The sequence below is a fragment of the Anabrus simplex genome, chromosome 1 (assembly GCF_040414725.1).
Source record: "Anabrus simplex isolate iqAnaSimp1 chromosome 1, ASM4041472v1, whole genome shotgun sequence".
Lineage (NCBI taxonomy): Eukaryota > Metazoa > Arthropoda > Insecta > Orthoptera > Tettigoniidae > Anabrus > Anabrus simplex.
In genome coordinates this window covers 639,149,178-639,176,311 of record NC_090265.1, presented here as the reverse complement: position 1 = coordinate 639,176,311, position 27,134 = coordinate 639,149,178, and the positions used below count along the sequence as shown (strand labels likewise).

General features: G+C 40.5%; 1 protein-coding gene across 1 annotated transcript in view; it reads left to right on the top strand.

The window, feature by feature from the left end:
* Positions 1-27,134, top strand: part of LOC136884466 (uncharacterized) — a 63,117-nt gene that overhangs the window by 11,183 nt on the left and 24,800 nt on the right. The window contains exon 2 of the mRNA XM_068229563.1: positions 12,394-12,654. Within this exon, the coding sequence (XP_068085664.1) occupies positions 12,394-12,654 (261 nt within the window). The remainder of the gene's footprint in view (positions 1-12,393; positions 12,655-27,134) is intronic.

The following is a 27,134-nucleotide window of genomic DNA, read 5'->3' as shown; positions in this document are numbered from 1 at the left end:
GAGCATGAAATGGAAAAATAATGTTATCGGTTTACGGAAGAAACCCAGAAGAACTGTTTATATATTTCACATTTTAAAATACATAGCAAGTATGAAATTGTTAAGAGAGGTTTATTACGTTTTGGCTCAGTATATTCTAAGCTACGGAATACTGACTTGGGAGAAGCTTACATAAACGTATTCAATATAACACAAGTTCTTCAAAACTTTGTATTAGGGTTAAAGTACCAGAAAGTAATATTATACCCAAGTGTTCAATTATACGCTGAAGCGAATATATTTAATATAAAACAGCTGTATGATCTTGAAATATATAGATATTATTTCGGCAGTGTAGATCCCTTTTGCGGCGCTCACAACTAACCAATCGTGACAAATGAGCATTCAAAAGAAAGAGAGTAGACATTACCAGTGACGAATTGCACTTTCATTTTATAAATATCGATCATTTATTTTTAAAATGGGTTTAAAAATTGTACGAAGTGTGCGATTTGCAAAAACTGTTGATGTATTAAAATACACTGACTTAGCAAATGTCATGGGATAGTCACCTAATAGCGTGTGGGGCCTCCTCTGGCCCTGCGAACTGCAGTGAGACGCCATGGAAGTGAGTCGACAAGTCCCTGGTAGTCCTCTGGACGCAGCTGACACCAAATCGTTTGCAGAGCGCCCGCCAATGCTGGTCTGTTCGTGGGTGCAGGATCCATGGCACGGAGCTTGCGTTCCAGGACATCCCAGATATGCTCGATATGGTTCATATCGTGGTTCCTGGGTGGCCATGGCAGTCGTTGGACCTCCGCTGGATGTTCCTGGAACCATTCCCGGGTGACGTGGGAGCGATGTGGCGGCGCGTTATCATCTTGAAACACCACAGAACCTTCTGGGCGCTGGAAGGCCAAAAATGGGCGGAGATGGTCTCCGAGCAGCTCAACATACCGCGTACCATTCAAAGTCTCTTCCAGAACAACTAGGGGGCCCATTCCATACCAGGACCCCAGACCATAACAGACACCAGTGCCCTGGACCACACCTACGAGGCAGGCGGGATCCATCGCTTCATGTGGTCTGCGCCATACACAGTGCCTTCCATTGGCATGGTGCAGTTGAAATCGTCATTCGTCCGACCATATCACGATGCGCCATTGTTCCAGTGTCCAATCCCTGGTGACTGGCGACAAATGCGCGTCGTTGTGCCCGATGAAATTGGGTTGACAATGGCACCCGTGTGGGGCGCCGGCTCCCATACCCCATAGAACCCATGTTCCTACGGATTGTCCACTGGGAGACGTGTCTAGCACGGCCTGTGTTGATTGGAGCCGTGATTTGTTGCATGGTTGCCCGTCTGTCACTATTGACAATCCGTGTCAGATGTCGCCGGTCACGGTCATCGAGGGTGGCTGGACGGCCGGTCGTTCGTCTGTTGTGGACGGTGACACCCGCATTCAACCATTCACGATACACCGTGGACACGGTTGATCGTGTGAAGCCGAATTCCCGCACCACTTCCGAAATAGCACTTCCCATCCGTCGGGCACCGACCACCATACCTCGTTCGAACGGTGTCAGCTCACGACGACGTTCCATGTTACGCCTGTCAAATGCACAGCCACTGCTCACAAGGTCTCCTATACAACTGCCGCTGGCACAGGGGGCATGTGGTGCGCAGACAACACACCTGCGTATCAGTGCTCCTCTATCCCATGACATTTGCTCAGTCAGTGTACGCGCCATCATTGTTGTCCACTTCACATTTTGGCCGCTGGGACGCCTGTTTTATGTCATTATAATATGCTGCAATTATCAGTTAAGAAAAGAATGACAGTAAAACCAAAAATTACTTCCGGAACATTTGTCAGTATAATAATGCACTTGTATTTGCTTCCGTTCAAGTGGATAACATAAATGTTAAAAAATCAGAGATTACATTAAGTGGTAAGTAAGACTGTCTAATATTGTACTGATTTGTGTATTCCTTAGTTCACCAGTAGTTCACCAGTGGGCTACTCCACAACATACTTTATGAAGATGCGAGATTTCTCGCACGGGTCCCCTAGTATTAACAAGAACAAAAATATAATTGAGAACATTAACCATGAATATTCAACACACAGTAAGATGTATCAATGCTGTACAGTATGTTATACAAACCGAAACTTAGAATAACAAAACGCAATTTCTTGTAATTCATTCCAAACTTCTTTAACGTCCTTATAGATTCTTTATAAACTACTCCATTAAGCCAGAAAATGAGTCTGAAGCATCTTAAATTCTTTGTCATGGATGATAAAACTGTTGTAGAAGAAATAACGAAATGAAAATATCATGTAGTCATATTCAATTTCTACTCGGTGCTCCACCATGGGCTGTTGATCATCATACACTTATATTCAAATCCGCACTTCAGGTATCATTGTTAAATATATATTTTCTCTATAAACGCCAACGGCCGTAGCCGTGTTGAAACACCGGATCCCGTGAGATCTCCGAAGTTAAGCAACATTGGGCGTAGTCAAGGTTTGGATGGGTTACCACGCGCTGTTGGTGGGGGTAAGGGAATGGAGGAGCAGAAAGGAACTGGCCACCCTACCGTACGTAAACTCCGGCTCAGGCACACCTCTGCGGAGGTTCAGACCTGCCTTCGGGCAGAATACACCCTTACCGTCCCTTTATAATTAATATTCTAAATTACCACACAACATTTTCACCTTACGTGATAATATTAATATCCTGACACGAATCTGTTGAGATTGGTGTGATTCTGATATGTACAATAATAATGTAGTTAATGTGTGAAAGAGATTGTTAGGAGTTTAATTTATTTTAAGTATTAACGCTATGAGAAGAGTTATGTATATAAGAAACCGAGTCCTGTAATTATGTAAACAACGTAATGAACGAATAAATACTACAGTGAAACATATCTGAACAGCCACCTTCAGTTAGCGGTCATGTCAGTAAACAGTCAGTTTTCTCTGGAACCGATTAATTTCCCCATAAGACCTGCATTATCTTTTCTTGTAAGCGGTCATCACACACCGGCCACACGCACATTTCACAAACTGGCCTAAATGGGACGGCCGGTCATAACCGCTCCGAATAGCTTGTTCATCCCTGAGAATGGCACACGGTAATAAAGTGGACCCTTTTCACATATAGTCGTCCAGATGCTGAGGTAAGCCTACAATAAATACAGCCTTTCTTCCTCATCCTCTCTTTAGAGTAACCAACCAGTAAACGAAATTGTAAATTACCCGCGACAATGAATGTGATGGTGTGATTGAACAAGCCAACAATATGCCAACGTACAGTAGAACCTCATTAATTCGGATCCTATTAGTCCGGACTTCGCTTAATCCGGACAGCCGTTTAATAATAATAATAATAATAATAATAATAATAATAATAATAATAATAATAATAATAATAATAATATAATATATTATTATATATTATATAATTACAATTTCAGGTCCATGATTTTCAATTTCGCGTCTGCTGTCAATAATAAAAAACCATCAACTTTGATTAACTTGTAGGAAAAACTTTTAATAAATGAAGAAGTTGAACCAGATATGGCTGGATTGGAAGCGGAGGTTGTTCACAGCACCCTCCACCAAGGTGGTGAAAATTCAGCAACACTGGAAGACACTCGAGTTGTGACTAGAAACAGAGGAACATGATCCAGGTTATGACATTTTAATAGAGGAGGACATCGTTGAAAGTGGGAACGCTGCAGAAAACTTTGAAACTGATGAATATGACCAGGATGAAGCAGATAATAATATTAACCCTAAGCCAAAACTTGTTGAAATTAAAGACCATCTAAACAGTGTCATTAATTACGTAGAAGATAACAACGATGAAAACATCTGCATATTGCTAACATTTGGGGCATTTGCGAGAGTTAATTATGAAAGATATTAATGTCAAAGGAGACAACAAAAGATCAGCAGTTTCTGCAAACCAGTAAGCGTGCCAAGTGTGGTCAATGAAGGTGTGCCTTGATATGTTCTAATTTTGTACTGCACTAGTTATTCTGTATTTTTTTTTTTTTTTTTTGCTATGGGCTTTACGTCGCACCGACACAGATAGGTCTTATGGCGACGATGGGATAGGAAAGGCCTGGGAGTTGGAAGGAAGCGGCCGTGGTCTTAATTAAGGTACAGCTCCAGCATTTGCCTGGTGTGAAAATGGGAAACCACGGAAAACCATTTTCAGGGCTGCCGATAGAGGGACTCGAACCCACTATCTCCCGGATGCAAGCTCACAGCTGCGCGCCTCTACACGCACGGCCAACTCGCCCGGTTTCTGTATTTTTAAGGCATAATACATTATATCTTGTACTCTAAATAAACTTTGTATTTCTTAAATTTATAATACCGTACTGTACACATTCTTTATACTGAACTGAGTGTTTAAATACAGTCACAATGAAGCTCATAGATCAGCAAAATATTTCTTTGAGCATTTAGCAACAAACATATAATTTTTATTTCAAAATCGTTCTAGCTCTGTTGTAACCAATACTACAGTATTCTAAATAAACATAAATATATTTCATCTACAAAGGAAATTAAAAAGCTTTTCTCAAACATACACAAGAAGAGATCACAGTGAAACCCACACACACTGTGGTAGCTCGGAATAAGACACAATCACCTACGAACTTAGTATTCTGTTGGATATCTCTTGACTCGTCTAACATATCTCAAATGGGCAGGCATGGATAGTACCAATTTTTCGCAGTATGATGGACTTATTTTCTACCATTCTTCGTGTAAAGCTGGTTTCAGGTCATCTTTGTTGGAAATCTTATGTTTCCTTATTGCCAATTCTAAGTGATGCCACAACATTTAAATCTGGTGACTTGAGGAGGTTTTTCCAGCACATTTAGACTGTTATACAGAGCCACATTCTCACGATGTGAACTTTGTGCTTGAGGTCGTTATCCTGATAATACTTGTATTATCATCTATTCGAAGATTTTGAGCGCTAGCAGGCAAATACACATGTTTATCCATTATCCCGTCAATTAAAGTCGACTTCCCTACCGCGCTAGATGCCATACACCCCGCAGACATTAACACATACTCCACGGTATTTAAAACTTGGGCGCATATTGGTAGGTTTTAGCGTTTCATTCTGTTTTCTCCAGACAGTAACTTTCCCATGTGGTCCATAGACGTTGAATTTGCTTTCATCTACAAAGAGTACCGTTTTCCAGAAGTCAAAATCTTTTCCCATGTGCTGTCTAACAAACTGTAACCTCTTCTTCCTGTCTAGTTTGTTGACCAATGGGTTTTCCTACTTATTCTTCCATGCCTATTACTTTTCCTGATAATGCGTCTATTTTTTCTGGATGGGCTCTCTTCCCTGTATGTTCCTCAACCATCATAACAAGTTTTGGAGTACTAATCATTGGATTCTTCTTAATCTCTCGTAGTATTGAACGTTCATCTGTGGAATTTAAGATCCTTTTCCGACTTACTTTGTTCTTATTTTCAATCTACTTGGTACTTTTATACCTATGTATAACACATTGCACATTTGAATGACTTCTATTCACAATTTTGCAAATTTCTCTTAATAATTTTCTTGTTTTATAATGAAAAATCATTAACTCTCTCACTTCTTTCGAAGACTGGCCCTTCTGACGGCTCATTATTAAACAATGAAACGTGATTTTACTTCACAACGGTTGACAATAGACTGGAATTGTCTTCTGCGTTTCGTACTGCACTTTACAGTCGAACGTACGGTCTTTATACCTGTCCAACGAGGTCTGTACGAGTTTCCTTGTGACCTCGAACAGCAGCATAATACCAAAGAACCATAGATATTTGTGTTAGTTTATGGACAAGGTAACTAACAAGTAGTGACAATACAAGGTATACACGTTACATTACACATAAACATGTGACTAATATAATCACCTAACTTTCTGTTCATAACGAAACATATACTGTAAATTACGATCGTGCATGAGTTTCATTATGACGCACTATATGCACCTTGGCTCATTTCATAAGTTATTTTGTTTAATCCCGACTTTCATTAATTCGGACAACCTAGAGCTTCAGTTAGTCCGGATTAATGAGGTTCTACTGTACTATGTTTTGGATTGAAATAATGGTTGAATAGGGTGCACTACAGTTACGCTTATAGGCGCTTTGATGATTGAGTTCAGCTTAGTACTGCATTCCGTCAGTGAATGTGTAATGTACTATGAGTGATAAGTAGAGACGAGAATTATAGGCACTAAAAACAGTTAAAATAGGCAGGCATATAGGCTCTTAAATTAGCCAAAATAGGCATTTAAATAGGCACTAACGTGTAAAATAGGCAACAAAATAGGCATGAAAAAATTACTTATAATTTAATAACACACTCACTTATTATAAAAAGAATTTACAAGCAACGTTTCAATGTTTTCCGGTATCAGTCTTGTTCTCCTGTCATGTATAATGTTTTTGTACTGAGAGGAAGATCCCCCAACATCACGTGAATTGACTGGATAAAACTTCAATGAAGTCACTTAATCTGGTTTTATTTGGCTGACAGCGGCTGCGTTCCCAGAGGTTCGGTCAACCCCCCCCCCCCCCTCTGCCGGGCTGAGTGGCTCAGACGGTTGAGGCGCTGGCCTTCTGACCCCAATTTGGCAAGTTCGATCCTAGCTCAGTCCGGGGATATTTGAAGGTGCTCAAATACGTTAGCCTTGTGTCGGTAGATTTACTGGCACGTAAAAGAACTCCTGCGCGACAAAATTCCGGCGCCTCGGAGTCTCCGAAAACCGTAAAAGTAGTTAGTGAGACGTAAAGTAAATAACATTAATTAATTATTACAACTTCCCCTGACTTCTTCCACAATCCTAAATCACTCCACCAGGGGCATGCCACTCTTCTCCAACTTGGTGATTGCTCCCGGCAGCTTGTTGAAATAAATATGAAGATGCTCCGGTTTATCCAGGGGCATATTAGCTCCCAACATTGCGGTGCATAGGTCTGAAGAAAATGGTTGTTGGCCGCTGCCCAAAGTGGATTGGTAGAAAGGCTGCGTTGATACAGATTTCTGTACTCGTATCAGATGCATCGCAGTATTCCTAAGTTGATCTTTTGAGGTTTTTTCTCACATTTGATCTGAAAAACAATAAAATTGACATAAATTACATTTTCCCTATATCTTAAATTTCTACAGTTTGCCTAATTGTCAATAATGCTTAGTATATATCATGCATTTGTTTCATAGAAAAAAGACGATTAGAGATGATGTTTCTAGAAGTACAAAACTTTAAAGTGGGAACAAAGGAATTAGTAATTTACATGGAAATATGTATCGTGTCGAGGTCACCGGGTAAAAAATATAATTAAAAAAAGGCGTGAATCGATACCGGAGTAGCGTAGAAGAGAGATCCATCCTTTATGCTTGCCAACGACCCACCAAGCTGGCCCTTGCAGTATTCTTACATATATAGAAGAATGAAAACGGAGGCACTATAAATCTCAGATTTGTGAACATTTTATTTGTTTCTATTCACTAGCTTTGGTCAGCCGGGACAGCTGTCATGAAGACTATTTCATGTTGCCAGCAATAAATCCTGCATCATGTGTGCCCACAAGGCCGCCACCCTCGTTGAAAATTAAAAACCGCGTAATTTGAAATTGTCGTGACATGCGCGCATAACCTTATTTTTGTCACAATTTAGTAAGACTCTAGAGGGGATGCTAGAGGCTTGTTAACCTGGGAGCATACGCCCCTCAGACTCTCTTTGTTTCCCCCTCCCCCGCCCGCCTCCCAAGCATAACGGTTACTAACCGGACCTCACCAATCCAGACCAACGGTCTTTTCGCTGGCCTGGTCTTGTGAAGATAGTCTTAGCAACCTTGTAAAACACGCTGTGGTATCCTCCTAGCCGGGCTACATTGGATCTGCAACCTGTGTTTCGCGAAGGCTTAACGGAAGTGTAATAGAATTCACGATTTTTTAAAGGGAGTTTTAAAAATTGCATTTCAGTTGTAAATCTATATTTTCATACAAAATGAATCACAGTTCAAAATACCGATTTAATTTTCATCCATTCTGGGACAAGAGACCACCGGCGTTCTAACTCCTCGTTCAGTAATTTAATGATTATTTACATTTTAGCAGTATAACTTATTGAAAGTCCACGACTAATGCAGCATTGCAACAAAACAACTTGCCACAATACATAAATTAATAGGCCTATATATGCTACAATGAAATGCGATCACAGGTCTCAATCACAAAAATGATAACAGGAACAAACAAACTTACCTCCTTATAGCAAGCATGACAGACTACCCTTCCATCCGTTGTGAAATTGGGATCCCCTGTGATCCGCTGCTTCAATCAGGAGGACTTCAACGATTTTTCTTTGGCATTACCGCAAAAACACTTCTTCTTCTTCCACTTCACAATAATCACAAAACGTTCTGAACATAAAGCGTACGCGTACAGCAGTTCGCATCGAAAGGAAGGTACAGGGCATATGGGTTGTGCATCATAGTTCGACGTTGACTGGTTCTCGCATATGTCTTAGGAGGTTGGAGGGGTTGAAGGCTTCGAGGTCAAATTTTTCCTTGTTTCTCCTGATGGAAATTTCCCTAGAACTATTTCTGGTGACTTCTGAGAATTTCCATTTTTGTTCATGAGGTAAACAGATATTGAGAAAAGAGAGGTTAATTCTGTCGAGTATAATGCATTGGAAGAAAATCGGCTTTTTAAAAATACAGCCAAAAGACATCAAATAGGCAATTATACTCCAAATAGGCACGAACCCCTGAAATAGGCATTTATAGGCACAATAAAACCAACTAAATATAGCTAAAAAGACCCTAAAACGGATTTATATCTCAAAAGCCTACGTTTCTGAACGCAGGAATAAAATAAGCAAATAGGCAAATTCCCGTCTCTAGTGATAAGTAGATGAAGGATTTTAAGGTTGAAAGAATGGCCAGAAAACGGGGGGGAAAAGGTTCTGAAAATACATACAAAAAGTTGCAAAAAAGGTTTTACTGGGTTCTAATAATTTTAAACTTGTTAAGCTATATTGGATTGCACGCAACATTTTGACAGTAAGTCGCTGGCGCTTTGAGCCCAGTAGATTCTTATATGTAGGGGAAACTCCACTCGACAAGTAGAGAAACCAATGAAGCATATCTTGTCAGCACTCGTAAAGAGAGTTCAGTCAAAGTCGCAAAGGTTTCCACATGTGGATTTTCCTTCAAATTTTTTGAATTTTCTTTAGCAAATCCTTCAAAGTTCTACCTAACACACAAACTTCTTCCAAACTCTCTATCATATCAGGCAAATAGGTAATTGCAGCTATGATCTGCAAAGAGTTTCAATTCTAGGTCTTTGTTGTTGTGTAATTGTTTGACCTGCTTGATGGCTTCTGCGTCCGTTGAGTCTAGGGCACATATGAGGCATTTGATAAAATTTCGCCCGAGGAAATCTGTTGAAGCGATGAAAGAAAAATTATAAACGCAGATAAAAGGTGTGTGTGTGGGGTGGGGGGAGGGCTGAAGCATGAAATGGAAGGAGAATGATGGCAACATTGTAGTAATCTCTCAAAAATGGTGCAAAAGGTGCAACAAACTGTTTACTTCGCTTCATTTCATGTCCCAACTGCATACATTAACCTATCTCTATGAAAAATCTGCTGCACCTTAACATCCTTTCACTAGTGATAAGTCAATGTTGTTTGAACGTTGGAGGCGAGGAGAAAAGTGATTGTCGAAAGCAGAAAGGAATCTCTGCAAGGAATATTGCCGAAAATTTTAAATGCATCAGTCTTTTTTCCTTATTCTCTCTTCTCCGTAGACAACCAGTAAACGAAGTTGTAAATTACCCGCGACAATGAATGGAGTAGTGTGATTGAACAAGCCGACAATATGCGAACGTACAGTAGAAAGGGATCAAATATTCGTTTTTGTTTTACTTTGGAAAATTCTTCTAAAATTGATACTATCTTGCTAATTATTATACATAACACAGTGGTTGATCCCAAGACCAGTCGCAATATCTCCCGAATTTTCGTGGGTTATTCTCAATTTCTCGATCAAATTTAATTCTTATACTTTTACTTGCCGCGTAATGGTGCACCCTTACGTACAATTCAACCTTTATGTTACGTACAAATGTGAATTACGTCTAAATCAGCTACGTATAACTCTCCAAAAATAAGTCCACAGCTCTAATTTCTATGAGCTAAAGACACCAGAGTGATACCTGTACTAGTGTACTTATCACCAAAGAAAAAAATAATAAAATAAAATAAAACTTGACGCAAGAGAGATTAAATTGTCCAAAATTTGCTTAGATCAGACCAGCAGCATATTGGCTACATTCCTAGTATCCTGCTGTCCTTTCTAATTTGAGAAGTTACTATTCGCGAAACATAATACCTTCACTTAGGCCCGTATTCCCCAACGCGAGTAAAAGCTTTTATCTTGGTTTAAAGCTAAGAAATCTGAGATAACACTTAAATTTGTATTCACCAACAGCAGTATCTCAGATGAAATGAAATGAAATGGCGTATGGCTTTTGGTGCCGGGAGTGTCCGAGGACATGTTCGGCTCGCCAGCTGCAGGTCTCTTGATTCGACGCCCGTAGGTGACCTGCGCGTCATGAGGATGAAATGATGAAGACGACACATTTGCCGACCCTGCCGGTAATCGAACCCGGAACCCCTGTGACCAAAGGCCAGCACGCTAACCATTTAGCCACAGAGACGGACATTATCTCAGATAATGGATATGATCTCGATTTAAAATTTTACTGGAGAAAGGTTAGCCAGTAAAATAGGAAATTTAATAACTTTTCTAGATGGCAGCTCGTAGACGGCTGGAATAATTAACTGACAGAGAAAATTACAGCGACGGGGAGTATAACCAATATTGTGCAATAATACGTCCTAGGACCTAGGTGGATAAAAAGAACGCGCTAAATACTTTGAGGGCTACCATGACACTGTTTTGAAACACGTTTTAGGTTATCTAAAGCTTCGACACTGTCAATGATCGCATGAGCTGGAATTCCCAACACATTGATAGGCCTAAGATGATTTCACGATTATAGCTTATACCTATCTCGTATGGTACACGACTGGATGATTTCAACGATTATAGTTTATACCTATCTTGTATGGGACACGATTGGATGATTTCACAATATTATAGCTTATACCCATCTTGTATGGTACACGGTTGGATGATTTCACAATATTATAGCTTATACCTATCTTGTATAATACACGACTGGATGATGAACTAACGAATATTGCCTTAGTTTTTGAGTAAAATATACAATGTGTAGGCTATAATTTCTTGCTTTATTCTCTATGATGTTACTGTAATACTAGCACTTTTTGCTACCAAATTCAAATACAAATTCTTCACTTGGAACGTCATATTAGACTTTTTTCTTAGTTTCTGGTCAACAGTAGACATAATTTATCGTAAATTATTTGCAAACACTGAAAGTATTTCAATTAAAAACTTGTTTGCATTTCGGCAACACGTAGTAATTTTGTTTTCCGAGCGTCAATACGAAAAAAATTGAGGTTCAAATTCAGATTGAAACGAAAACTTAATTTTGGTAAATCAAGATTGTAAATGCTGTGGACCGAGCTTGATAGCTGTAGTCGCTTAAGTGCGGCCAGTATCCAGTATTCGGGAGATAGTGGGGTTCGATCCCACTGTCGGCAGCCTTAAGATGGTTTTCCGTGGTTTCCCATTTTCACACCAGGCAAATGCCGGAGTTGCACCTTAATTAAGGCCACGGCCGCTTCCTTCTCACTCCCAACGCTTTCCTGTCCCATCGTCGCCATAAGGCATATCTGTGTCAGTGCGACGTAAAGCAAATAATAATAATAATAATAATAATAATAATAATAATAATAATAAATGCTGCGGTGAATACAGAAGCGAGCGTTATCCGAGATAATGATATTATCCGAATGCGGAAATCTAAAATAACAGTAACCGACGATGGTGAATATGGGTCTTAACCGCAACGTATTTCGAAGGAATGGAAAATACAAAATAACCAAACACAAACAAGATCACTTGACGTCATAGCCATAAAGAAGGAAATACTTGGACAACGGATGTAACTCCAATAATGCGACCAATATTACATATTCATACCATTTTTGGTCAAGTATGACCATGTTAAAATATAGTAAAATATGCATTGTATCATCGTGTTCACTAAAACTAGAAACTGGTTTCAGTCTGTAAAAAGGAACCGGGATAAAAATGTCATCACAGACATCTGAATCATAAATACAACATTGTAAACGATGTTAAGTGAACACAGGAGAGAATGGAGTAGACTACATGCAGTTCTAAAGATTGAATGTAATTGTTTCAGATGGTTGCCCTGGTAATGCTGTCAGCCACAACCTGGGGACAGCACCAGCATCATCCTGGAGGTTACTACTTCAGTAGCTTCTCTGGACCAGTGTCGGGGGCCGTCAAAGAGATCTCCGTACAGAACAGTCACCCACCAACACACCCACCACTGCCAACCCACCCTCCTCACCACTATCATAACTACAATCCTCACCAGGCAGCTCCACAAGCTCCTCAAGCTCCTATACATCACTACGGAGGCACCAAAGTTGACTATGTGGTAAGGAAATTGTATTTGATAAATAACGAAAGCTCCGGAATGCATAAATTAGCGAGCAACGTACACTGCCTGACAAAAAAATTGAAGCCCAGGAAGGGGAGGACGAAGCGAAATGAAACTTCACGTGTTGAGAGGGTATGTGATGTTATTTCAGTGATTACAAAATCGAGTCAAATTTACAAAGGACTTGGCCGTAAGAGCCCACTTCTCAGTATGGTGTTGCACTCCCTCTGGCCTGGATGCGTGCACTGATTCGGTTGAGAAGGGAGTCATAAAGGGGCCCATAGACGTGCAATATTATTGCGCAATATCGAGGTTTGTGCAATATAATTGATAGTGTGTATTTAATATTGAAGAGTTGTGCAATATATTGTACGAAATCAAAAAGTTTGAAATATATTGCGCAAATTGCAAAATACTGTGTCATGTATTGGCAATATTGTGCAATATCCCGCCCTGCCGCCAATTGTTATCAACAAGTGGGGGAAAACGTATCGTGATGGCAGACAAACAGGAGGTGAAAAATTATTTAATTTAATTTCCGGGTTGAACCGTGTTGTACTTGTCTGCACATCACGTACAGTACAACACGGTTCAACCCGGAAATTAAATTAAATAATTCCTCACACCGTGGAAGCTTCACTTCTAAGATAGGAGGTGAACAAGTTTATTTTGGAGCTTATCGGAGTGTAGCATGGCCTTCCGGTTCTATGGGACGTTAAAAGCAAAGATTACAGTAATCGCGTTAAAAAGGTGAACAGATCGAGGAACTTGTTGAGAAATATCGCGAAAAATATCCGAACTGCGACAAGCAAGAAGGTATTTAAAAAATCAGTTCTCTGCGTACAAACTTCCGGAAGGAAGTGAAGCGGTTTCCTGGTACAGAAAAGAGTGTTCACCAAACAAAACACCGGCATGGACTGACTATATATTGTCACGCATATTGCACGTCTGTGACCGCTTTGCACAATATATTGCACAACCAACAATATTATCTCCACACGATTCTATTATTGCACAAACCCGCTTGTTGTGCAATAATATTGTACGTCTGTGGGCAGCTATCAATATATTGTACAATCCATTTTGCGTAATAATATTGCACGTCTATGGGCCCCTTAAAGCCATTGTAACCTCTCCTGAGGCAAGCTGGCCCACAACTGTTGCAAGAGGTCCTTGATATTCTGGATACGGTCACTGAAGTCCGAACTGGTCCCACACAAGTTCTATCGGGGACAGATCTGGGGTCCTTGCTGGCCGCAGGGGTACCTCAGTATCACGCATAGGTTCACAGAGAGACATGCCGTCTGTGGACGATCATTGTCCTGTTGAAAAATGGCACCGCGATACTCTCGCACGAGAGGTACGGTAACAAAAATTAATGAGGACGCAGGATGTCCGTGAGGCACCGTTGTGCTGAGAGTTCTGACAATCACTACTAGCCGTGGCCTGAAGTCACATCCGGTGGCTCCTCACATCATGAGTAGGGCCCGGATTTTTTAAATGCATATGCGCATATGCAAATACATATTTGAACGTTAGTGCATATATCGGTATATTTTTCTCTTACGTGTGATCAATTATCTAAGATTTCTGATTGAAATGAAAAATCTAATGGTCTCTGCATTTGTTGTACATCCCTCGGCAACACGAGAAGCCTTCTCTGTTCAAGGGAAGTGTTTTCAGTTTCGCAGACGGATAATAACACTTTTCACAACACCTATGTCCTTCTTTCTGACATTTAATCCCTAAGCAACTACATAAGTGGAATCAGGCAGTCTTTGTCAGAAGCAGTCGGCGCCAGAGAACAAGTATCACCCAATTACGTCCGTCGACGTTATCATTTTCAGCGTTTAAATGAATTCTGTCCGACAACAGAAAGTCACTGACCCCTGAAAACATTGAAAGAGTCTTAATAACATAATGCCATGCATAATTTTGCAAGGAATGAAACACATTTATCAATTTAACACTGAATAGAATTAAATAATGCGTTTGGTAAGTGTATTTTGTTTTAGTTATACTGCATATTTTCATGCATATTTTCAACATTTTAGTGCATATGTGCATGCATATTTTTTGAGTTTTTAGTGGATATGAATCCGGGCCCTAATCATGACATTAGGAGTAACACCGCTGTGCCTCTCGAAAACATTGGAAGAATGGGACCTCTCTCCAGGTCGCCGCCATGCTCGCAGACGATGGTCATTCCGCGTAGTGCAGAACAGCTATTCATCAGCAGTCCATGCTTTCCGGTCACAGCACCCATCCAAATCCAGCCGTTTGTGTAGTGGTTTTAACAACAGCCTACGGTAATTCCCTAGTCCGGCTGCTGCTATTCTCCGATCAATGGTCCGGGATGACACAGAATGTTGCGGGGAATCCATTGCTTGTTCTCGGATGGCAGGCGCAGATTGAAGAGGCTATGATATGCTCACTGCACATTGCGGAGTCCTCCCTTGTGGTCAGATGGGGTTGACTGGAACCTTGACGAATATGCCTGCCCTCACGTTACCATGCAGTCCACTATCAGGCCACCGAATGCCCCACACATCTGGATACTGCGCTATTCGATTAGCCGGCCAAATAGAGACGCATAATGAGGCCCCTTTCGAACTCTATCAGGTACTGATAACGCCGTCTCGCACGAGGATGCGGCATCTCCGTGTCTTTCACGATGATTACTGAACATCTGACGCTGTTCACGCCCCTTATATACATTACCAGACCGGGTAACAACAATAAACACGAACAACACTAATGCACTGCGGTGGCCGTTCTACATCTCACGGATAATTGTAACTCTAATCATTCACATAACCGCCGATGATGTGCACATGTACGAAGTTCATTGATATCCTGACCATTTCTCCTAGGCGTTTCAGTTCTTCTCTGTCAGGCAGTGTAGTTGCAAATTATGTATCTAAAGAGAGCCTGGAGCTTGAACTGTACTTATTTTGACTATTTAGCGGATAACTACAAAATTAAATAATTATAATAAAAGTAAATAAATATGTGTCCGTGTATTCACCATGTGAGAGTGCAGATAAGGATGAAGTTGACAAGTTTTATGTAGCATTGAGTGACATCGTGGTCAGGGTCAACAGCAAGGATAGAATAGTGCTAATGGGCGATTTCAATGCGAGAGTTGGGAATAGAACTGAAGGATACGAAAGGGTGATTGGTAAATGTGGGGAAGATATGGAAACTAATGGGAATGGGAAGCGTTTGCTGGACTTCTGTGCTAGTATGGGTTTAGCTGTTACGAATACATTCTTCAAGCATAAGGCTATTCACCGCTACACATGGGAGGCTAGGGGTACCAGATCCATAATAGACTATATCTTAACAGACTTCGAATTCAGGAAATCTGTTAGGAATGTACGAGTTTTCCGGGGATTTTTCGATGATACAGACCACTATCTGATCTGTAGTGAACTAAGTATCTCTAGGCCTAAGGTAGAGAAAGTGAAATCTGTCTGCAAACGAATAAGGGTAGAAAATCTCCAGGACGAGGAAATTAGACAGAAGTACATGGATATGATTAGTGAGAAGTTTCGAACAGTAGACAGTAAGCAGGTTCAAGATGTAGAAAGTGAATGGATGACATACAGGGATGCTGTAGTAGAAACAGCAAGGGAATGCCTAGGAACAACTGTGTGTAAAGATGGGAATAGGCGAACATCTTGGTGGAATGATGAAGTGAGAGCAGCTTGTAAACGTAAAAAGAAGGCTTATCAGAAATGGCTCCAAACAAGGGCCGAGGCAGACATGGAGTTGTATGTAGATGAAAGAAACAGAGCGAAACAAATAGTTGTTGAATCCAAAAAGAAGTCATGGGAAGATTTTGGTAACAACCTGGAAAGGCTAGGTCAAGCAGCAGGGAAACCTTTCTGGACAGTAATAAAGAATCTTAGGAAGGGAGGGAAAAAGGAAATGAACAGTGTTTTGAGTAATTCAGGTGAACTCATAATAGATCCCAGGGAATCACTGGAGAGGTGGAGGGAATATTTTGAACATCTTCTCAATGTAAAAGGAAATCATCCTGGTGGTGTTGCAAACAGCCAAGCTCATGGGGAGGAGGAAAATGATGTTGGTGAAATTATGCTTGAGGAAGTGGAAAGGATGGTAAATAAACTCCATTGTCATAAGGCAGCAGGAATAGATGAAATTTGACCTGAGATGGTGAAGTATAGTAGGAAGGCAGGGATGAAATGGCTTCATAGAGTAGTAAAATTAGCATGGAGTGTTGGTAAGGTACCTTCAGATTGGGCAAAAGCAGTAATCGCACCTATCTATAAGCAAGGGAACAGGAAGGATTGCAACAACTATCGAGGTATCTCACTGATTAGTATACCAGGCAAAGTATTCACTGGCATCCTGGAAGGGAGGGTGCGATCAGTCGTTGAGAGTAAGCTGGATGAAAACCAGTGTGGTTTCAGACCACAGAGAGGCTGTCAGGATCAGATTTTCAGTATGCGCCAGGTAATTGAAAAATGTTACGAGAGGAATAGGCGGTTGTGTTTATGTTTCGTAGATCTAGAGAAAACATATGACAGGGTACCGAGGGAAAAGATGTTCGCCATACTGGGGGACTATGGAATTAAAGGCAGATTATTAAAAGCAATCAAAGGCATTTATGTTGACAATTGGGCTTCGGTGAGAATTGATGGTCGAATGAGTTCTTGGTTCAGGGTACTTACAGGGGTTAGACAAGGCTGTAATCTTTCACCTTTGCTGTTTGTAGTTTATATGGATCATCTGCTGAAAGGTATAAAATGGCAGGGAGGGATTCAGTTAGGTGGAAATGTAGTAAGCAGTCTGGCCTATGCTGACGACTTGGTCTTAATGGCAGATTGTGCCGAAAGCCTACAGTCTAATGTCGTGGAACTTGAAAATAGGTGCAATGAGTATGGTATGAAAATTAGCCTCTCGAAGACTAAATTGATGTCAGTAGGTAAGAAATTCAACAGAACTGAATGTCAGATTGGTGATACAAAGCTAGAACAGGTCGATAATTTCAAGTATTTAGGTTGTGTGTTCTCCCAGGATGGTAATATAGTAAGTGAGATTGAATCAAGGTGTCGTAAAGCTAATGCAGTGAGCTCGCAGCTGCGATCAACAGTATTCTGTAAGAAGGAAGTCAGCTCCCAGACGAAACTATCTTTACATCAGTCTGTTTTCAGACCAACTTTGCTTTACGGGAGCGAAAGCTGGGTGGACTCAGGATATCTTATTCATAAGTTAGAAGTAACATACATGAAAGTAGCGAGAATGATTGCTGGTACAAACAGGTGGGAACAATGGCAGGAGGGTGCTCGGAATGAGGAGATAAAGGCTAATTTAGGAATGAACTCGATGGATGAAGCTGTACGCATAAACCGGCTTCGGTGGTGGGGTCATGTGAGGCGAATGGAGGAGGATAGGTTACCTAGGAGAATAATGACTCTGCTATGGAGGGTAAGAGAAGTAGAGGGAGACCAAGACGACGATGGCTAGACTCGGTTTCTAACGATTTAAAGATAAGAGGTATAGAACTAAATGAGGCCACAACACTAGTTGCAAATCGAGGATTGTGGCGGCGTTTAGTAAATTCACAGAGGCTTGCAGACTGAACGCTGAAAGGCATAACAGTCTATAATGATAATGTATGTATGTATGTATGAAATATGGATACAACGATACCGGGCTGACCAGAGAAACATATTTTTCTAGAGGGAGTTATCCTTATATCAAGGTTTTCACCGTAATTAATCTCATTTCGACTTCCTATAATTGAACTACATTAATTGCCTCACAATTCATAGCATTTAATTCTGATCAAACGAGACTTGAGAGCACAAAACCCAAGAATGCACTAAGATTAAAACTAGAATAGCTTACTTCATGTTCAGTTGGCAACAGTGAACGGTGCACTGTTATTTACCATGTTAACTCATTTTTGTTCTGTTTGATCAAACTTTGTCTTCACATTAGCAAAGAACTGCAATTCAACCACTTCTGCAAACACCGGAAATGACAGTGCTTCATACTTTTTTTTTACAGACAGGGAAAAGTGCAAAGATTTTACTGCACGGAGAATCACCAAATTATTCTCCGGAACATGACCAAAACTCTAACGAAAATTCGTGAGTGCTTACAAGAAGCAATAGCTACCGTCGGAAATAACGATGGCTCCTTCAGATTTCTGGTCTTTCAATGAAAGCGACATGCTTTCCTGACTCCTTCATGGTTCGTATTATCGTATTACCGGGACAAAAGTACGTCAGTGGTGTCTGAAAAAGCAATCGTAAGAGACTTATCGTTGTGGAGAGTGTCGTTAAACCGATATGAATTTTATGCTCGACGATGCCGAAATATAAATATTATATGCCAGAAAAAATGAATGAATGAAACGGAATGCGCACATTTGTGCATATTTAAATAGTTAGTTCTCCTTGCTGTACTCTATTCACTCTGTTTGCACAACTGAGTAGATGATACCTTGTATATGTTTTATTGCAAAGTTCACATTTACACTTATCACCTGGCGTATGGAATGACTTGATCACGCATATTTTATGATGGAGACCATTGACCGCCATATGCCTGAGCTCATACTTTGCCATTGTCCAAGCTCTGTTCATCATGGCTTCGGTGCTGTAAAAATCTTCCCAAAAACTTAATCTCTTTTCATACCGCTCTTTTATATGTTTCTCTGATACAATCGTGTATGGAAGTCCTAGTTTGATTTTGATATCCTCTATATAGAAAGACTCCTTTGCAAGTTCATATACCAGCCTCGATTGTGTGAATTTTGACACGCCCAGAGTGCGTTTGACGAAGCTTGCTTTCACTCTTTCTATGACTGCCAGGTCTGTAGTTGTTAGATTATTCCATATTAATTGAATCCCGTATGTAATTATGGGCGTTATCTTAGTACTGAAAAGAAATAATGTCGTCTTGAGGTCTAATACTTCTGCGTGTGAGATGTCCTGAAAGGCTCTGATTGCTGCTATCGCTTTCTCTTTTACATGTATTTTGAACGATGTTCTTGTTGACTGTAGTCGTATTCGTAGGTAGTTATAGTGATTGACTACCGTGAGTTCATCTTTGCCATATTGTATGATATCCTTTTTTGGCTATTTTGCCTCCCTTTCTGAAAATCATTTGCATGGTTTTGCTTCTGTTTATAGTGGAGTCATTTTGCTTAGCCCAGTTTTGTAGTCTGTCAAAATATTTTTGTAGTTCTTCTTTGTTACTGGAGCCGATGACCATGTAATCTGCATACATGTATATATATTTTTTTTTGCTAGGGGCTTTACGTCGCACCGACACAGATAGGTCTTATGGCGACGATGGGATAGGAAAGGCCTAGGAGTTGGAAGGAAGCGGCCGTGGCCTTAATTAAGGTACAGCCCCAGCATTTGCCTGGTATGAAAATGGGAAACCACGGAAAACCATTTTCAGGGCTGCCGATAGTGGGATTCGAACCTACTATCTCCCGGATGCAAGCTCACAGCCGCGCGCCTCTACACGCACGGCCAACTCGCCCGGTACATGTATATTACTGCTGGTACATTGTCAGCTATGACCATCTCCACAATATCTGGTGTTGCCACGTTGAATAGTATTGGGCTTATTGGGTCTCCTTGTAGGACTCCATTTGTTTGTATAGTACTATAGTTATTGTGTTTACTGTGAGGATGTTGTTTATTATGGTGACTAACCTGTTATTTTCTCCCAAGATTGCTTCTAGTTTGTTGATTAATTTCTGCCTGTTTAGGAAATCAAACGTCTTGTAAACAATGAAGATTGCGAAGAATTTTTGTTTTGGGTGTCTTAACGTGTCGATACTATCCAGTAGATTCTGTTTTGCATGCAGAGTCGATCTTCCTCGACGAAAGCCGAACTGGTTGTCCGGAATCTTTTCATCTACTTCTTTTGTCAAAAGTTGTGTGAGGAGTCTGGTGAAAACTTTGAATATATTGCTCTCCAGAGCTATGCCTCAATATGAGTCTGGTGCGCTTGTATTACCTTTGCCTTTGTATAGGATTTTTACTGTAGATTCTCTCCATATTTGAGGTATATCCCGTATCTCAATCCATTTATTGAATAGTGAGGTCCATACTCCAATAAAGAATCCCATTGAGGTCTTTATATGTTCATTGTATATTCCATCGGGGCCCGCTGCTTTATTAGATGCTAGGTGTTTTATTGTTGTTTCCACTTCCATGGGCGCCCATATGACAGTTTCTAGAGGGGGGCCCAGACCTGGGGGTACGTAGTAATTTTAATATTTTGGAAGATAAATGGCGATTTCTACTCTGCGGTAGAATAACCTACGGTATCCCCTGCCTGTTGGTGGGGGACGGTACTACCGCTTTTACGTAAAACTGACTTTTAAGTCATTTTCTTGAAAGGAAAACACGTGACTACACTAGAGTTTTGCCTTTCCCTGAGAGCTAGAGGGGGGCCGCGGCCGCACCTTGTTCCCGGGTATGGGCGCCCTTGTCCACTTCCTCTTTAGTGAAATCCTGGAATGTCTGATCTTGTTTAGTGACTATTTTCTTCTCTGTTGCATGCGTACTACCTTCTCTATTTAAGTCACCAGAGAAATGGGTCTTCCATGAATCCATTGTTATGTTATGAGGGAATCGCGGTTTCCGTAGGGTTTGGGCTTGGAATGGTCTTTCTTTTGCTATTTCTCCTAATTTTCTGACCTTATTCTCAATGTATGATTGTTTCTTTTCTTTTATCATCATCTTAAATGCTTTGCGTTCAATGGCGTATTCTGCCAGGTTGGCTTTAACTCCGTGTAATGCTTGTAATACAAGAGGTAAGGCTTTTTGCGGATGATGTTATTCTCTATAGGGTAATGAATAAGTTACAAGATTGTGAGCAACTGCAAAATGACCTCGATAATGTTGTGAGATGGACAGCAGGCAATGGTATGATGATAAACGAGGTTAAAAGTCAGGTTGTGAGTTTCACAAATAGGAAAAGTCCTCTGAGTTTTAATTACTGCGTTGATGGGGTGAAAGTTCCTTTTGGGGATCATTGCAAGTGTCTGGGTGTTAATATAAGAAAAGATCTTCATTGGGGTAATCACATAAATGGGATTGTAAATAAAGGGTACAGATCTCTGCACATGGTTATGAGGGTAAGACCCCAACTAGAGTATGGTTCCAGTGTATGGGACCCTCTCCAAGATTACTTGATTCAAAAACTGGAAAAAATCCAAAGAAAAGCAGCTCGATTTGTTCTGAGTGATTTCCGACAAAAGAGTAACTTTACAAAAATGTTGCAAAGTTTGGGCTGGGAAGAACTGGAAGAAAGGAGACGAGCTGCTCGACTGAGTGGTATGTTCCGAGCTGTCAGCGGAGAAATGGCGTGGAACGACATTAGTAGACGAATAAGTTTGAGTGGAGTCTTTAAAAGTAGGAAAGATCACAATATAAAGTTGGAATACAAGAGGACAAATTGGGGCAAATATTCATTTATAGGAAGGGGAGTTAAGGATTGGAATTACTTACCGAGGGAGATGTTCAATAAATTTCCAATGTCATTGAAATCATTTAAGAAAAGGCTACGAAAACAACAGATAGGGAATCTGCCACCTGGGCGACTGCCCTAAATGCAGATCAGTATTGATTGATTGATTGATTAAAAATAAAGCTAGGTTATGATAACCTCCTATCAAAGCTTTGAAAACATGACATTGTCAAGGTCTCTGAGTCACTCACGGAAAAGCAATAACCCAGCGCATGCGCTCTGCGCTCTGTTCACTAAACTCAACTGTCAAGCGACATCTCGACAGAAATTTACGAAAATTTAAGAAATAGAGTTATAATTATCGTCGAGCATAAACAGTCGTATGCAACTCGCCTATAATGGTAATTAAGACACGCGTATGGAAGTTATAAAACTAGCTTCGTTCGTTTTATAAATATACCCGTGTCTTAACTGTTGCCTTTATAGGCTTGTTGCATAATGTACTATTACATTGAATTAATGTCAAGACACGAATATTTGGTCATAATAAAGGTGATTATCGTTGTATTGGTAATAGTTGGATGGAGATTTCATTGTATTATTACTAAAAAAAAGATGGTGCTCGTCCGCTTGTTTGTTTGTCTCTTCGTTCGTTCTGGGTAGTCTCAAAAATTACTAGACCGATTGAGCTAAAATTTGAGAAGGATACAGCTTGAAATCCCGAGTTGCGCAAGGGATACTATTGATTTTGATATATTCCACCATCTCGGACTAGTGGGGCATTTTTGCAGTGGTATGTCCCATATTTGAGCAATTTTTGCCCTTCATCAATAAAAACGAGTAAATGTAAAATAAAGTGCACCATGTGACCTTGAAATTTAGTTTCCTACAAGAAACATATGCATTTTCTTCATAACTGTTTTAGAGAAAATTCAACTTTGTGTTTTTGGCTGCGGTCGCCTTCACTGATGAATGGGCCACTCATTTCACGCGTAAGTAGCAGGTTACGAGAAGCACAAAAACCACAATTACCTTCCGCTAAACCCACTAAACAATAACTCAAAATCACCATAACTGAAGCACTGGAAACCAAGAGGACGCCGAGGCGGGACGCCCACAAAGCTGCAAAATACATGCTGTAAGTTTTTTCAAAATTTATAGTGCCAGTAATAGTCGGCATACGAGAACTCATAATGTTCATGTGTAAAACCAGCGGCATGGCCCACTGATGCTCATACCACTACTCCTGCAGTTAAGCAACATTGGGCATGGTCAGTACCCGGATGGGTGACCACCCAGGTCTACCACTTGCCACTGAAACAAAGCTTACTAAAAACGAACACACAGTCACGGTGTAACATACAGCGAGTTCAATCATGCCAAATTAATATATATCAACTGACTTCTCCTACGAATGCCATATTTCAATCAATATCTAATAATAATAATAATAATAATAATAATAATAATAATAATATATTATGACATTGTCAAGGTCTCTGATTATATTATTATATTATTATAAATTATTATTATTATTATTATTATTATTATTATTATTATTATTATTATTATTATTATTAGTATTATTATTATTATCAGTCATTTTCATTATCATTGTACCTCCCTCTGTGGATCAGTGGTAGAGTGTAGGCCTCCGGAACATAAGATAGCGGGTTCAAACCCAGCGGATGCAGTATGAATTTTGAAAGGCGGAATAAAGTATATTGGACATTCCATGTCGTAGGATGTCCGCATGTAAAAGATCTCTGGTAACACATTTGGTGTTTAGCCGACAAGAACAATTAAAATTCAGTCACAGGCGCCGAAGAGAGATTCGGTTTACTCTGCCATCTAGCAGGCCTAGTGTAAAACGGAACGTCGAAATTGACGAGCAGACAGCCAGATGGCGTTAAATTAAAATGTCGGCGTATGGTAGCTGAGACCATACGACTATTATTGTCATCGCAATATATTCCGTGTTTCTATCTCTTTATTATCGTGTACATGGGTTTAGGATGCATGTTTAGTGAGTTTATAATTCACATTTCGTTTTGCGTCATTAACCAGTTTAATTCTTGCTAATAAATCCGTACGAAGAAAGCATACTTTAACTAGAATAAAATCAAATCAAATACAATGATATACACAGAACAAAACTTTCACAACGGAAATATATAGTTTTATTTTTTTGAATTTAAAGCCTCCGTGGCTCAGGCGGCAGCGAGCCAGCCTCTCACCGCTGGATACCGTGATTCAAATCCCGGTCACTCCATGTGAGATTTGTGCTGGACAAAGTGGAGGCAGGACATGTTTTTCTCTGGGTACTCCGGTTAACCCCTTCATCTTTCATTCCAGCAACATCACCATTATTTTCATTTCATTTGTCATTCATTTATCATTGCCCCAGAGGAGTGCGACAGGCTTCGGCAGCCGGCACATTTCCTATCCTCGCAGCCAGATGACTGGAAACAGGCTGTGGACTTCATTTTTTGCATTTAAACTATTTGCGCCGCAGTCTACAAATTCGTTGGTTGTCGGCTTGGTAAGAATAACACAGTTACGTGAAGTAATACTGAAGACGAATGAAACACGATGTGCAAATAAAGATGTCTGAGCCGGCCTCAACTGCTATGCTGAACAGGGGCCTTGTGGGGGGTGGAAAGATCGGAAGTGGTAGACAAGGAAGAGGTCGTGGCCTTAAGTTAGGTCCCATCCCGGCATTCGCCTGAAGAAGTGGGAAACCACGGAAAACCACTTCGAAGAAGACTGAGGTGGGAATCGAAGCCCCTTCTGCTCAGCTGACCTCCTGAGGCTGAGTGGACCCTGTTCTAGTCCTCGTACCACTTTTCAAATTTCGTGACAGAGCCGGGAATTGAACCCGGGGTTCCGGGGGTGGCAGTTAATGACACTAACCACTACACCACAGAGGCGGATTATTATTATTATTATTATTATTATTATTATTATTATTATTATTATTATTATTATTATTATTATTATTATGCATATACTGTGATGACATCGACGACGTATTTCACACTTTTTTTGTGTGCGGCCATTGGACGATTCAGAGAAGATGCGTGGAAACTGAACTAGGAGAATTGACAACAGATAATATTATTTCTGCGATGCTGCGAAACTAGGAATCCTGGGATCGCGCGGCAGTGTATGTGGAGGATGTCCTTCGTCAGACGAAGGATTTGGAAGCATACGAACGTTCGTAAAGGAGAAATGAAGAAAGAAGAAGTCTGAAAGACAAAGCACGATATCACCCTGAAGTAATGCGAGAGCAGTTCCGGGGTGATGAAACACATCGTGGGAAAAGGGTGTGTGGTTTTTAGTGTGTAAGAATCCTACACACTTGTGGAGTGCGGACCCTTCACAAGTGTCTTTCGAAGATTTTCGACAATCCCTCGTAAAAATTATTATTATTATTATTATTATTATTATTATACCGGGGGTACACCTTCTCCGTCCCGTTGGACTGCGCGCCTTCTGGAATGCCATCTGTGCTATGAATTTTGAGCTAATATAACACGAGATAATTGGGCCTTCAACCATTGGATGTCTCTACCATCGGCCTAAGTGCCCCCTCTGGCGGATTAAGGGCAATTAATTCTTAAGGGAATTTCAATTTTTTGAAGGTGGTAAACCTCAAGTTTGTGAAGATTGTTTTGTTTATGTTGAAAGTTGCCAACACTCCTATGGCTTTCTTCTTCCTTAGTTATTAACCAATCAGGAATTTTATGTATATTTCTCTAGCCAGTTAAAATTGGGGGTGTGTACAGACAGTCTGAAAAGAGTTCTGGAAAGTTCCCCTCGGAAATGCTATAAAAGCTGGGCCGTATTGTCATCTTCATCACTCCGGTCTAGTGAGTGCGGCGTGATTAGGAGGCAGGGGCTGCAGGCCGGCGTTCGGAAGGCCGAACAACTCAAGGTAATGGCAGAAATTTCTTAACATGTGATAGCTCCAGGCAGATAGCTTGAGGGGAAGGTTTAAAACTTCCTTTCTTAAATGTAAAGTCATCGTTTAAATGTAGATTTTCTGCAAGTCTGAGGACTCCGTTCAAATCCCTGCTGGAAAACATATAAATCAAGGGAACAATGAGTGATCACCCTCTGTTGATTCCGATTCAACTTGGGATGAGATGACTAAAATTTTCTAAAACTCTAAATTCGTAACACACTTTCGGCATTTAATATTTCTCGTTTAGGCACCCCTCTCTAGTATAGGGTTAACCTCTGCAACTTCGGACCATAAGCCCATTTAGGGTTTTAAAAGTATTTCTAAAGGGCGTGCAAGTGTTTCGCCTCCTAGCCTTTGTTCATGGCCGATCGTGTTAAACCTTTTATTTGTACATTAAGGCCATTTAGTATGGGCAGAGATTGCCCCCGTTCAAATTATAATTATTGAGAGACAATTGTGTAAAAGACTCTTGAGCAGAAGTGACTGTAAACACAGTATTTGAAGTTTATCAGGCACAATTTTGTAAGAAGCTTGTGCCTCTGAGAGGCTGGACTGTAGTAACTTTTGGAGCTCGGTCTCCTAGGATGTAAATTAGTGGAGCAAACATGCTCTTATAACAGTGTACCTGCTTAGAGCTATATTGCTTATCCCCTGTAAATTACTATGTCGATAATTTTCTGCACGTTACCTGATTTTTTGGACTTATAGTCAGCTGTTGTCAGCAGAGCTGGCGAGCTCATTTATTATTCTATTTAACTGTTATTTATCCACATCACATTTTTAAATCAAAAAATGAAAAGGAGAGAAATGAAATTTAAAAGTTTAGTGCTTTAACTTACGCTCTGGTCATTTCCCTGTCGACCCATTCGCCCCGGTACCTTCTTACACCTCTCTGTTCCACGATATTTCCACATCAAATATTATTATTAATAATATTATTATTATTATTATTATTATCATCATCATCATCATCATCATCATCATTTTGTGGCTACTACTAGCCTGGTGTAGCCCTTATAAGTCAGACTTTCCGCAG